Source organism: Haliotis rubra, unplaced genomic scaffold (assembly GCF_003918875.1).
Source record: "Haliotis rubra isolate DU_JTF1 unplaced genomic scaffold, ASM391887v1 Scf295, whole genome shotgun sequence".
Classification (NCBI taxonomy): Eukaryota; Metazoa; Mollusca; class Gastropoda; order Lepetellida; family Haliotidae; genus Haliotis; species Haliotis rubra.
The window spans coordinates 996963-1012213 of NW_025766963.1; the positions used below are offsets into that span (position 1 = coordinate 996963).

At 38.2% G+C, this 15251-nt stretch overlaps 1 protein-coding gene across 1 annotated transcript in view; it reads left to right on the forward strand.

Annotated features, from left to right (window-relative positions):
• Positions 1 to 15251, forward strand: part of LOC124282195 (ankyrin repeat domain-containing protein 26-like) — an 895780-nt gene that overhangs the window by 760893 nt on the left and 119636 nt on the right. Inside the window, exon 39 of the mRNA XM_046718159.1 lies at positions 12226 to 12299. Coding sequence (XP_046574115.1) covers positions 12226 to 12299 — 74 coding nt within the window. The remainder of the gene's footprint in view (positions 1 to 12225; positions 12300 to 15251) is intronic.

Genomic DNA, 15251 nt, shown 5'->3' on the forward strand with positions numbered 1-15251 from the left:
ACATCCACGATTGTCAGGGCATACTTATAGGTTTTACGTCTCACTCTGTCATGAGGTAGAAACAAGAGGTTGGTTTGATGCACTCAGTTCGGTGTTGAAATATCGAAATTTCTTCTCGGGATGTACCGAAGCGCTGGCAGGTAAACTTGCCAGAGAGCTTGTTTTTTAAGCCAAGCTTTAGCGACGTCTTCGGAGACTCGAGCGGCTTTGGCGAGTTTCGGGATGGCGCTTTCACCTTTCCAGTATCCGCGTGGGCTGTAATAAATTTGCTCCATTATGTATTATTGTTATTTAGAATTATTTAATATGTGTGTGTGTCCATATGCATAAGTATTTACACCGTCGATGGCAATCCATCATTTCGTGACTGTATATTGTGTGTTTGTCGCTTCTCAGCATGTTCATTTGGTGTTTGAACGTGCAGGTTTTATATGTTTTATCACCACATATTTTTTCACACCTTTTGCCTTTCTGATTTCGTCGTTGTATGCTTTCTTGATTGAATATATTTTGGGTGTCAAGCTGATGTATTCCAGGATTGGCGTGCCCGCGCATTCGTCTTTCATCTCACCGAGCACTTTTTTGTTGACGGTGTTGTGCAGCGGATGGTCTTTGGGATAATCGTTCGTATAGTACATGTGTATTTTTTCTGCTATGTCCTGGTACAACACCTCGCATCTTTAGCTGTATTGCTTCTAGAATTTGTTGTAATAAAAGTCGTACATAAAGTGTTTGGTTGAATTTGATGTGACTCTTGTTCATGTGCAATGCTACGGGGTTGTCATTGAATATTCTACTTCGGTTAAATGCTGGGCTGACTAATAGTTCCTCCTCGTCTGATCTGACTAATTTGACATTAACACATTTTCTCAAATTCTCCATGGTTTTACCAAACACGGAGTTGTTCATTATATAGAGCCTTTTCAAAATCGCTGGTGGCCAGCTTTTCGTAAATCCGTGTTCATCCTTATGTAAAGCTCCATCCAATGGCTTTGATCGAACTTGAGTACCCTGTGAATTTTCTTAAGTTTCATTCCCAACAACAAGTACAGCTGCAGATTTCTATAATGAACAATGTATTTTTTCTTATTCATTAAGTTTGGTACGAGTTTTTCAAAGTTAGTCGTCAAGTTATTATTTCCCTACAAGTTTCGTTGATATTCGGACATCCAATTCTGGGTTCACCGTTAATCGTTCGGGAGTGAGCGGATAACTGTAATTCATGTAATTCTGCGGGGTATTCCAGGTCAACTTCGAGTATGTAACCTTTGTTCGAATCCGGCGCAATACTATTCGCGTCAATATCGGAGGAGGCCCATTTAAATCCCCAAATGGGTAAAGGTTGACTCATAGCCCAGCCATACAGATTCTTTGCGTCGAGATAAAGAATGTGGTTCGACGGCTGACTGGGGTCGTAACCTTCCTCGAATTTATTGTTGGCCTTCGCATACTGTTTGATAGCCATCGAAATCCCACCTCGGAGGCCTTTCTCTATAAACAGATGCATATTGTAATCTGTCAATAGTTTCAATTCTACACCAGTCTTTTTTAGCAAGGCGTCCCAAGAGGGACCGAGGGAGGAGAAATACCATGTAGAGTCTAGTAGGCTGTACTGTTTCTAACATTATGTTTTTGGAATATCTTGAACACATCGGCTAGTGGCAGTACATCAGCAGTTTTCAAGTACAGATCATGTAAGTCGCCTAAATTCTTATTCTTACAGCCTAGTTTATCCCACACGTTGAGGGCGTGCTCGTAATCGTCCTCGGTTATTTTCGATTCGGTTAAGTTGCTGTAAAAGCAGTCGATGGGAGGTAATTTCGTTTCGGTGAATCTAGTCCAATCGTTTTAATTTGTTTGGTAATGGATTAAATTTGTTAAAAAATGAATTTCATTTTTACATAATACTAATATAATAAATTAAAACACTATCTTGGGAAAAATAGCAAGATAAAAACAGGGCTTGATTTAGTGCTTTGTTACTTGCACTGGTGCAATCCAATAATGCAGGTGCAAGTCAATTTTTTTAGAAATTGTCAAAAATGGCTTATTTACCATGTTACTGATACTGGGTTTGGGGGTGACCTGACTTCACAGGAATGGGTCCAGCATGGAGAACCACTCCCAGGAGGATTTATAGATGTCATCTCTCCCTGCCCTACTTTTCCTTGGTTTATTACCGGGAAGTAGACATGTGTGATGTTTGTAACAACAATAAGGGCGGCACACAGGAATTTCAGGCTGACCGCATTTGAAAAACAATGGACATAATATGTGATGATAAGCATGCGGGTAACACTAAATTCGCAAATGGAAAATAAAAGAAACTGTACAATGAAGTGATATACATAAAATAAACCAGATTTTAGATAATATTTTACTTTATTAATGATATGGCAACAAAACAAAATGTAATTTAATTGAATGGACATCTTAGCAAGTATTTTAATCATTTTATTTTATACTCATTATTTCATAATACAAAGTACACATCCAGTCTTCACTGTAGTTTCATTACATATGAAACTGCGTCTGCATATGCAAGTACAATAAGTCTAAGTTTTTATATAATTTCTTTACGAAAATATTTATACCCTGTGTAAAATGAAGTCCTCTTCTGACGGCAGCATCCTTCAGCAGAGTGAAACATCTGACCATTGAGCATAGCATGGATGGTGGACAGTTGAAGGTAGACAGTAGGTTACACGTAAGGTTGGCGGTGTTTGTCATCCCTAGGATCTTATCATTGGACAGCGATGGCATATCATCGACAGTGGAGACAGTCAAGTTGCAGGTGTTCTCTACACATTTCCAGGACATCCAGGATGCTGCATTTTTCTTACAGTTCGTTCTGAACATGTACCCATCGATGCATAGATATCTGCCACCTCGTGAAGTCGGAATGAACGTATACTGTAACTGCTGGTTTGCCATAATGAAAGTGATGAATTTGAAAGTATGGCCAGCAAATTATATACCCAAATTGTTGAGTTGGTGTTCACTTATATAAATCAGTGTCAATCAATGTCAGTCAATGATTGTCAAAACAAATTAAGTGAGTTCATATCAACTTTATTGATTTCTATCATGTAAGTGAAAGCGGGGTTCATATGACCTAGTTCGTTAGGTAGTTCAGAATTTAGTATAACCCAGAAAGTTAATCCCTTAAAACAACATGCACCGTCAGCCCCCCCAGCATCAAAGGATTTTTACTGTAATAACAAATGTCTACTTCCCGGTAGGTATCTTCCCATAAGACAGACCTCCCAAAAGACAGACCGCTTAAAACAACACATGGTTGGTTGCATAAGGCTAAATTAACTCATTAAGCCCGAGAGCCACCTCACTACTCAACACCTGGAATCCCTCGCTGATTGCCCACTCGCAGTGCCGAGACTAATTAGTGCTAATCACACCTGATTTCCCTGGCAGGTTTCAGGGATGACAGGAAACTGTCTAGCCGTACAAACAAGTCCTGATTGTTTAATTGAGTCGTAAAGATATATGTTAAAAGAAAGCAGGTGTGAATACATATCGTGTATTGCAAAGTTTTATGTAATTTTATTGCAAGTTTCTGTTGTAGACCTTTGGCGGCTTGTACATTTATATTTCATCACAATATGCATGTATTCTTTGTATGTAGGAGATGAGACACACATGAACAAATTCTCTCTCTCATATCATTGTGTGAGGTTTAATTTTACAAAACATTCTATGACAATGACATACTGTAAAGAAGAATTTACTTACATACTTTATAATCATCGACAAAAATAGCGTTTTGCCGATACATTTCTAGTGTATACAAATTATTTTAATGAAAGTACTAAATAACACTAGTCTGTGACTAACATAGAGCACATTCATAGCTTGGCACTTTGTTTCATCTATATTTAATGCAGAAAACATGAAAAATATGTATACTACAAGTACATATTCCTTGCATAGACATAAAAACAAAGAGTCGCGTGATAGGGCGTCATCAAATTGCCCGAATAGAACGTTCTGTATCTCAACTGTTCAATATAGTGGCTGGTCATATGTTATCTGTGAGCAATCGTATCATGAGTTACCTGTCACAGGGAAAGCACAGGTGATGGGGCGTGGGAAAATTTCTGAAGAGCACGTTTGGTCACTCAACAGCTTGGATAGAGATTGATTATTGGCTATATCGTTGACCATTCGATATGCTGGGTTTCGGCATTGTCAACTCAAGCTATCATGCAACAGTTTGTGTATTGTAAACAAACACACTGGTAACGATTATGAAATATACACATAAGACAAATAGGAGTAGAGAGACACTTTGGCGAGTTTATTTGTCCTCATCTTAGTGTTTTTCGATAATTAAAACAAAGCGATTGAAATCCAACCATTGAGTAGAGATAGTATTTTTTTTCATATACATTTTACGCACACAACTAGTACATTAAACATAATGGTTTGCTGTACATGTAAATATAATCTTCACCTTGAGAGGAATGAATATCCTAACTAAAGTACACGTATTATACACATTGATCATCGCATGTTGCTTGACATCTTGCAAACCAGAATAGGGATCACTGGACAAGCTCTGAGTTGGTTTGATTCATATATGACTGACAGACGACAACGTGTTGTCATTGCTGGTCATTCCTCCGAGTCATCAGATTTGCTGTATGGTGTGCCGCAAGGCTCAGTGTTGGTGCCCATTCTGTTCACCATCTACACTTCACCACTCGGTGACATCGCACGATCACATGGACTCTCGTTCCATCTATACGCAGACGACACTCAGCTATACATGGCATTCAAACCGTCGGTGAAAGCATCCATTTCTGTCACCTTCACAGTGCTGGAAACATGCATTGACAAGATAAAAAAACGGATGACATCCCATTATCTAAAGCTAAATGGAGACAAAACCGAGTTTCTTATCATAATGCCCAAACATTCATGTCACGACATTGTATTACCAGACTTCCACATCGGCAACCATAAGATCAGCCCAAGCAAACAGGCCCGAAATCTCGGTGTCATTTTCGATGCAAACATGACACTTGAGTCTCACATAAACTCTGTTTGCAGGAAATCTTATTTTCATATATGCAACATTGCCTTGGTACGAAAGTACATGAACAAAAGAACCGCCATCTCCTTGGTCCATGCCTGTGTGTTGTCAGGCATTGACTACTGTAACTTACTCCTGCAAGGTTTGCCATCATGTCTGATCAGGAAGTTACAAGTTGTACAAAACTCAGCGGCCCGAGTCGCAACAAGAACAGCGAGACATAATCACATCACACCAATTCTCCAACATCTACACTGGTTGCCAGTGCCACAGCGGATCAAATACAAAGTTGTCCTGCTTGTGTTCAAGTGTCTCCACAATCAAGCCCCTCAGTATCTCTCCAGCATGATAACCAGATATCAACCTGTCAGATCTCTTCGATCCTCCCACCAGTTTCTCCTTCAGCCACCTGCACTAAAAACCAGTCGCATCACCAGCCGTTGTTTTCAAATTGCCGGACCAAACTTGTGGAATCAACTCCCACAACACCTGAGATCTAACCAGGACCTGGACTCATTCAAATCACAGCTAAAGACTCATTACTTCCGTGAAGCATACAACAACTAACTTTCAAACAGTCTCAAGTGCTGCAGAACAGTTTATTTCTGCATATGGCGCTATATAAGTTTTTTTTATAGATATATAGATAGTATTACGGAATTCACGAATAGACACTATATTGAATTATTATAGTGTATAAACTTGCAGTTGAACCCCCACACACACACACACACACAATATTTATAAAGATGGGTGTGCATATATTTAAACTGAATGCAAACGAGGTTCATTAGATTACAGATGTACATGCATGCATAAACATTACAGGGAGGGGCGTGACTCCATAAAGCAAGTTGTCCAATGATATAACAGCACATCTGTTTATTTTACACTTGTCACAGGACAAACCTTTCAACAAGGATGTAACTACATATGCATTCTACTGGAGGCTATTATTTCAAGATCAAAAGAGGTGTTCAATTATCTCATTACTGTAATCTGATTGAATGATTACATGAATGTGTATCGATACCGTACCTGTTATACTATCCAGCTTTTATTGATGATGGATCAATAGAGACTGAGTTCATTGATACACGTGATAATTACACCGGATTTGATAATTACAGAGATCAAATACAAATGTTTTACACAATGCTCATGTAATTGCATAGAAAACTGACAATTCAAATTAACATGCAACTTTCAACAGCTTGAACAAAATGCTTGAAATACCTTTGTATCATGTAATAACTTATGATATTACTTCTGTCTATGTGTGAGATTTTTTGTAATTGCCAACATACTGTGTTTTGTAACAAACGTAGTAAAAGATTTCATTGTTGTAATAACACTGACATGAATATATATTCAATGCAAAGGCGCGATGTATCACTTTATATTCGATTAGGTAACATTATCAACTTTAGATTATGGGAAATCACTAGTAAGCTTCAAATTAGTAAGTTAAATTATGTCTAATCTATTCGAGCTTGGATGTATGATTATTTGTGTTTATACATTATGTTTCATTATATGAAACATGACAACGTAATAATGCCTAAAAAGTAAATTCAAACTATTCTATTGTGTTTGAATTCTTTGTATGTCCTTGAAATTTCATATATTGTTTCCTATTTATTAGGAAGTTGAAGAAAATATAATCTTCAGTAACCTCTAAGCCAATTCAGTCAATAAGCATACGAAGTATTTTAGTATCCATTCCATAAAGCATACCAGACACTTACCTCTGTAAAAACATCATAATCCCCTTTCTCGCCGACATGTGTTCATTTGCCAAACGCTGTACGAGCCTATGATAATGATTAGCAATTGCTATCAAAACACTTTAAATACTTCTTCTGATTGACACTAAAGGTAGCATCTCTCATAAGAAAAGCTAATATTTGCTCAGTACTACTGAATTGGTTGATATAATAGGTACAGTGCGATTTTTAAAAGTACAACACACATGTGCGTCTCTCGCTGAATAAGAGGTGCTTTCTGTTGACGAATATATGTGGCTCTCGCTGTGAGAAACTGCCAATTACCTGCCCGACAAACACGTCACTCGCTGTGAGGAGCTGATTCATTTGCCCCATATATGCGGCTCTCGGCCTTAATGAGTTAAGCTGTACCCTTGATAATAATGGTATGTGCCCAGATAAAAAAGGACAACATTAGGTATTAACTATAGTTTTATCGATTCATGTAATGAATTATGATTTTTATATTAAGACATATTTGCATCAACATATATTTGCCAGATCACATTTACTTGTGAATATTATCAAAAACGATAATTTATATACATGCACCTATCAAACATATGATACCAAGCACCATATTATTTTACATCACGTTTGTCAGGGCACAGATAACACTTATCAGAAAGTCACCTGAACATCATCATTTTCTCCTTTCACCTTGTTCTTGGCATACAGGTAGCCATCTAGAAGGGTGATCAGAAAAAAAGTCAACAACTGTTATAAAAATGTCCTATTCTCCAGTTATTTATTACTTGTATGATCTTGGTGTAACTGGCCTCAGACATGTAAATAAGCCTATTGAGGACCAGCTTGGTATCTTTATGAAATTGTTGATATTACTTTACGCTGACGATACTGTCATATTAGCTGAAACAGTGATGGATTGCAAACATCTTTGAATGTGTTTGACCAGTATTGTAAAGAATCGAAACATATTGTGAATTTAGTTGTCTGTGATGAACTTCACTTTTTATTATACTGTCCAGCACTAAATACCCTCAGAAATCAATTTCTTACCTAATATTTCTGTAAACATCCTATTGAAAAAGTTGTTTATCTAATGAAATGTGATTATTCACCAGTTAACTCTAAAGTTGCCAAATCTATCAAAACTGGACTTTGTTAAATGTTTTAATATGTATCAATACACTGTATGTTCTCTGTGTCAGTATATGTGATTTTTTAGAATAAAATTTCGGTTCTATTCTGTTCAGTAAAAGGATTAGTAATATGTTTTGAGAAGGGCACAAGAGGTAGGACTGTGTTGTTACTATATTCTGTAGTGACTCTGGGTCAGCTTCTTAATTAAATAGGGGTGGACAGCATGGCTCAGCTAATTAGTGTACTCACTGAGTCTGTCTTATGGGTGGTCTGTCATTTGGGAGGTCTGTCTTTTGGGAGTGAACCCTCCCGGTAAGACACCTTTTCCTTGACTGGACCTCTTTCCTTAGCTACTTTGAGTAGTAAGTTCTCAAGGCAGATATTTTGAGTGGAACTTGATCAGCTCAAACATAAAGACAATGTTTGTGCAAGTTTGACTTTGACATGTTTCATTATTATAATATTCATAAATTTGTTAAAGGTCACATGCAACGTAAAACACAACTTTGCAGATTCTGATACCTTTTGGTATGGACATACCGAAACAAATCGTCAAAAATGCAAATTCAACTTATAAAGTTGAAAAATAACGCAAATGAAAAAAACCGCGCAAAATCGGAGTTCAAACGTTTCACTAATTTTCCCCAGACTTTTCTGGGGAAAACGGATTTCAACAGCTGGGCTGCGCTCATAGCACGTGCGCAAGTAAATAGGTTCGCGCAGCTTGGAAGCGGGTTGTCGGGTGAATACTCGGTGAAGGCTTTGGTGTGAGCTATTTTTCTAATGTTTTGTTGATATCTCACAGGCGTGAGCTTTTATATGTTATGACAGTAAATTAACTGTTTATATAATTTCATTTGTCTATTTCACCACACGTTCTTCTTACGAGAGACACTTTCTCAGTTCGATACTTAAAAGCAATGTCATTATTTAGCGTTGACAGAATTTCTAACTGTGATACAGATATGTCGTTGTCACAGACAAAACTCAATGTCTTGTTTTATTGACACCTGTGTGTCTGCCTGCCTGTCTGCTAATGACAATATTCAATACACAGCTGCTATCACTGACCACATGCAATTTGAACTTAACACCAATCAGGCTATACACCATAAACAAAATGCATTGATTTATGGCCCGAGTTCGGTCTCTGTCACATTATGTAATTACACAGACAGGCAGGTGTGATACTTGAACACATGACATGTTATGATGTCTGTTGATTGCAAAATGTTATACACAAAAAATGAGCATGTATTTACAAAACCCAACATCTCTCTATATATACACACAATTAGCCGTGAAGGCATCTGCAAATGAACCAGGCGTTACACTTGAGTGCACACCCACCCGCTCTGACTGGGTTCGGTATCCTCGCTGCTTCGTTTCTTGGGAAGTAAACCGAAGTACACAATTTTGCACTTTCGATTTGCGATTGTACGCTTATAATTTTGTTTACATATTTTTTCGTAACGAGCAATGTATATTATATGTCATGAATAAGTGATAATTGTATTTTAATTATGTTTGATTTTTTGGTTGCATGTGACCTTTAATAAACATATATTTTCAATCCAGGTATTAACCGTGTAGTATTTAAACTGTTACACAGTCTGCATTAAATAGCTTTGTCACATTTATGCATATTTCATTTCTTCCTAATTCATTAGTTATTTCATTTATCATCCAATACTGTTAAGTGTTGATTGACTGATTCTTTGAGACCTACTTTCACATCCCTGAGACAAGTTGCTAAAGTTGTTTTGCTGGTATTTTCCAATGAACTTTTCTTTTCTATTACTTTTGTCCTTATTTGACATTTATTAGTGAATGAAACTATTAATAAGGACACACTCTTCAAAATATTGACAGGTTACTTTTCTCCTACTTTGCCTAATGATATGATAAATAGTTACATGTTTGCACTGCCTGATAACATTGAAAAATTATATACTCGTGTTGATATGTTTGACATCTGAAAACACTCAGATGAGATTCTCTATAGCTCTATCTTAACCCATCAATTCTGAAAAATATCAATTTGTTGTTAAACAACACTGTGATAATATTTAAACATGTCATTCAAAATACATGTGTTCAAATACCCATAATTTTATGTACATTATATGTTTTCTCTCAACAAACACTATGCAAAACAATAATTTTTTTATAAATTTGCAGATGATGTTTTGTTTTGGTGTATATTACATCGGATATTTCATAAAATATCTTCCTATGGTATTTTGGTCAGTAACTTGGTTACAAATTGTAGAAATGAGTAAACATTTAATTTACAAACATTGTCAGTTATTAACATGGTTGTTGACAAGTTTCAATTACCAAATGTCAATACACTTAAAATGCCTGCATTGATAACTGCATTCACAGTTTCAACTGATTACAATAGTTCATTTTTACCACTCATCGGGACCTTCATTGAAATTATGGGTTACAATTTGACAGCATGTCAACAAATGCATGTGCTCTCGCTTTTGCTGTGTAAAGTGAAAATATAAACTATAAAGCACACAAATTCAATTTCCTGATCCCTACAGTATGTGCTATTTGAATTTTAGACTTAGAAAATGAGTGAGTGAGTGAGTTTAGTGTTACGCCGCACTCAGCAATATTCCAACTATATGGTGGCGGTCTGTAAATAATCAAGTCTCGACCAGACAATCCAGTGATCAACAGCATGAGCATCAATCTGCGCAAGTGGGAACCAATGACGTGTCAACAAAGTCAGTGAGCCTGACCACCCAATCCTGTTAGTCGCCTCTTACGACAATCATGGGTTGCTGAAGATCAATTCTAACCCGGACCTTTACGGGTCACTTAGAAAATGAATACGCAAGGGAAACGCTCGGAAATGAAGTCTGCGGAAACTCACCTGTCATACAGTCACCCATCAACTGTGCTATTGAAGTGTAGGCTGCCTGTTTGGTGCTCCCTCCTGGAGTAAAATGGGCTACTCATATGCCATAAGCAATCGTGAGACTGATAGTATGAAATAAACTTTTTTCTGTCTCTGCCCTTGTCAACTCTGTCTTCTTTGACCGAACCGGCATTGCCATTGTTAATGTCACGTGACAACGAAATGCACTCTGATTGGCTACAAGCATCCACTTTGTCGCATGAAAATAGAGCAAGCTCTATTGCTTGCAACTCGCTTCCAACAGTTGGATGCAACAAAAATTTGTCCAACTCGGGAGTTCACATTTTGAAATTTGTTGCAATCCACAAATTTTATGCAACAAATTGCAACATGGGAACGCGCCTGAATGTAAATTAAATGACATCTCTGTATTAGTCACCCTAATTTTTTCACTCAGAGAGTATGCCGATATATATGCATGAGAAATCTTTGCCATAGTGCCAAGTGTGATGTCCACAAAGTTCCATAATTTTAACATGTATCATGATTTAGATAATATGATTCAATCAATGTGTTCTTGTCTTAATAATGGTATCCAATGGTATCCATTGCTGTAATTTGTTTGCTGCCTTTTGTGACCTGCTTGAAATTTGACCACTCACATTCCTAATAGGAGATTATGACAAGACAGTGTCAATACCTACCAATGTCTAACTAATAATGTCCTATTAACATCACATATTACAATTGTCAAAATAGTTCCAAAGAAATAACTGAGGTTATCTGTGTTTGGAACTATCTAAAAATACCAAAAATTGAATGAATCTTCGTGGGTCATTCCAAGCTTTGAGAAAGGTGGTTCTCCCAGTATTTTTTCATGTTGGTGAGCAGAAAGCCAATTTTGGGGGGATAAAATGATATGTGATATGTGATATAGATAATAGACTGGGGTTAGAAATAATACTAATTCCCAGACTGCATACATTCTTCCATGTTCAAAAAAGGGATGTAAAAATTGTAAGGAATAACTATCGCTTGGTATGTTTTGATGGAGCATATGAATGAATGAGTGAGTGAGTATGGTTTAACGTCACTTTTAGCAATATTCCAGCAATATCACGGCAGGGGACACCAGAAATGGGCTTTACACATTGTACCCATATGGGGATTCAAACCCAGGTCTTCGGCGTGACGAGCCAACACTTTACCATTAGGATACCTGACTGACTCTGGAAGATATGAAAGTCTTTATAGAGTGAGGGACAAATGTTGTCAATTAGTTCAGATGTTCATACAGTTTGGCCCTCACTCTGTAAAGGTTCATAATCCTTGTTCAATATTTAAATGATGCACATTGTGTTGTTCTCTACATATGTCATACTTATACTCAAGACATATTGCATAGCTTTTGCCACGTTTATCTTCAGGAAAAGAAGAAATCCAGGAAAGCACTTGATGCCAAGAAAGCCACTGAAAGTATGCTTGAACAGGAGAAAGAAAAGTGAGTTGATTACACTGAGGTACTAGGCAGTATGTACTAAGTGAAACACCAGTCAGTTTTGCTGCTACCTCAATTTAAGCTGCCCCCTGTAACAGGCCTACCATACAAACAGTGAACAAATCCTCAAAACTGAACTCATATACACCAAACAGAACAAAAATCACCAAAATAGGAAAATAAACTTCCAAAACTGCCACAATATCCTCTAAAACCAAACCAAACGCATTTGTAATGGAAAACTAATCATTTGAAATGGAAACAAAACTCGCTTATCAGCTACAAAAGCGCCCGAGAACAGTCGCCAAGCGTACAAAACTGCATTTGTTCTTGTAAGTCTCAAAAAGTTGCATCATGTGGACTTGCAACATAAATCCCTGCCCTAATCAGTGGATTGAGTTCCTTTCCTGTTATGGTCAAAGACAAAATGACCACTTAGATGTGCAATTCACAGAGATTGATCAATGTTTTAAATGACCTATTTATATTTACGTTGAATGTGACGCTATGAATACTTTATTTACAAAACTGAAGAGAAACAGCTGCACAACATGTTGACAACAAAGTACAAACCCTCCCCGGTCGAACTAGGGACCACATTGTGCAGAATCCCATGCCTGACACTGAGAAGAATGAACACAGGTTTGAAGCTTACTACAATAGGGGGTTGATGCACTACAAACCGATATCAAAGTTTCAAGATTAGACTCATAGTGACGAAAAACATTATTTACCAAGGCCTGTTCGTCTCCCCTTGCCGCCATCTTTGACAATTTTTATGCCGTTTCGGGATGCATTATCTCCCTTGGCTGTGAGGTCACAGATCGACTGTTTGAAAACCGTCATAATTTTTCTGTATGGACCACGCATCAGAGAGTTTTTTCAAGGATCATCACATAAGAACTAGGTAAATGTTGTCGCATTTAAGAACAATTTCACTATAACCTTTATGTTAAATTGTCTATTTGACTTGTGATACGGACTCAGTATTTTTCCCACACAAATCATGTCGCAGAGTAAATGTCAACAATGCCAGATATTTATGTTTGATTTGGACCTCCATTCACTTTGCATGGCTTGTCTCATTTGACCTTCGTGTACTCTTGATGTTAGATGCCTGCTTTGTCAAGAATTATCTTTAGTGGACTGGATTAATATGAATGAATGCAAGCTGACCCCATGAAATGCACAGAATCCTCATTGCATTTTCCTTCAACTCCCACTTAATCGGAGCCTGAGAAAAAATCAAAAACCAAATCATGCTCATCTTCGGGTCAGCTAGATATCACCACCATTACAGCCTTGTTTACATCTTTTAAAGAGGATATAAATGAGTCCATGAACAAGTCTCTAGCTGAATTGGAACATCAGAATGAGGCAAAATTCCTAAGTTTTCAACGACAGATAGATCAATCAGTTGATCCCCTTACTCAGATGGCCTTGAACCAAAAAGACTTGTATGACACCACCATGAGCCAAGGTCTAGAGCCAAGGTCTAGAGTCTGCACCCTTATCACCCTAAACCTGAAGCTGAACGCCGATCCCCACGGTGGGAGATGCTGAAGGTTTCGAGTGTTTCAACAGATGGCAGGATTTGCCCATGGCGCAAGCTGCACAGGATCTGCCGTCTGTCCCGGGGTTTTTCCACTATAATTAAACCCACTCGGCCGGATACCATTAGCCGCACGGAGGGGTCGGTGCTGCGAGAACCCAACGGGTCTGAGCCAGCGGTCTGTGAACGGGCCAGCCCATACGGCTAAAAATCGCAACCACTACTGGTGGCCAATGGCCAATGTACAGTATAGGGAAACGGTAATCACGGGTAGCCTGGGCGATAGATTGACTCGACAGCCAATGCCAGGCGTCTATAGACGCTAGAGATACATTAACCTTGAGAAATCTGAATCAGAAGTTAGCCACGGCTCTCCTAGCACAGAGTAGATCTAGAAGTACACCAAGAGGTGCACCAAGGGGCAGTAGAGGATCTTATCCTTCTTCTACGGAATCTCACTGTTCAGTAGCCTGTCAGAGATTGGCATTTGACAGATGAGCTGATTCTGGTTCCCGATCATCATCCATACGGAATAGCTCCCTCAGTAATAGAGGTCAGGGAGGAGGACATAGGTCCTTTTTGCGCCTCCAAACTGGGCGGCAAAAAGTTTTGACTCAAATCTCACAACAAACTTCTCTCTTCCTTACAATTCGGCAATGCCCACAGATGTATATAGGGAGTGCGATTTCACACTCCTAGTCATCCCCTCATCTGTAGGGGGTCGACTATCGATGTTTCTAGAGAACTGGAAGCAGATCACATGAGACAACTTGATATTATCAGTGATTAAAAAAGAGGATACATCTTCCTTAGGACATTCTGCCATCAGTGACTTGTCATTCCACAGGCCACAGATTTTTTCTACAGGGAACATGAGCAATTAATACAGAAGGAGGCAATAGTAGAACTGTCAACCTAAGACACATCAAAGAGTTTTTACTCTCCAGTATTTCTGATGTCTTTCAGTGGCATTTAGAAGTTGTACATTGAAGTCCAAGATATTTTTTATGGATTAATCCATAAAAAATATCTTGGACTTCAGTATTTCTGGTTCCCAAGAAGGACACAGGAGAAATGCGCATGATTATAGACCTCAAGATCCTCAATAAGAACTTTCTCAGGAAGCCTCCCAAATTCAAGATGGAATCTCTAGCAAATCTACTCACTTGAAGCCGCCAGAACTCTCATTTTGTAAGACTAGATCTCAAGGATGCATATCTTCATATCTCGATCCCAGAAATAACTCTGTTTCACCGTCAGTGGTTCTCAGATATCAGTTCCGGGTTCTTCCATCCATTCGGCATATCCTTAGTGCCCTGGCTCAGTGATCATGTATCCCATCATGAACATAAGCATCGCAGAGGAATTGCTATTCATGAATATCTGGACGACATCCTGGATTG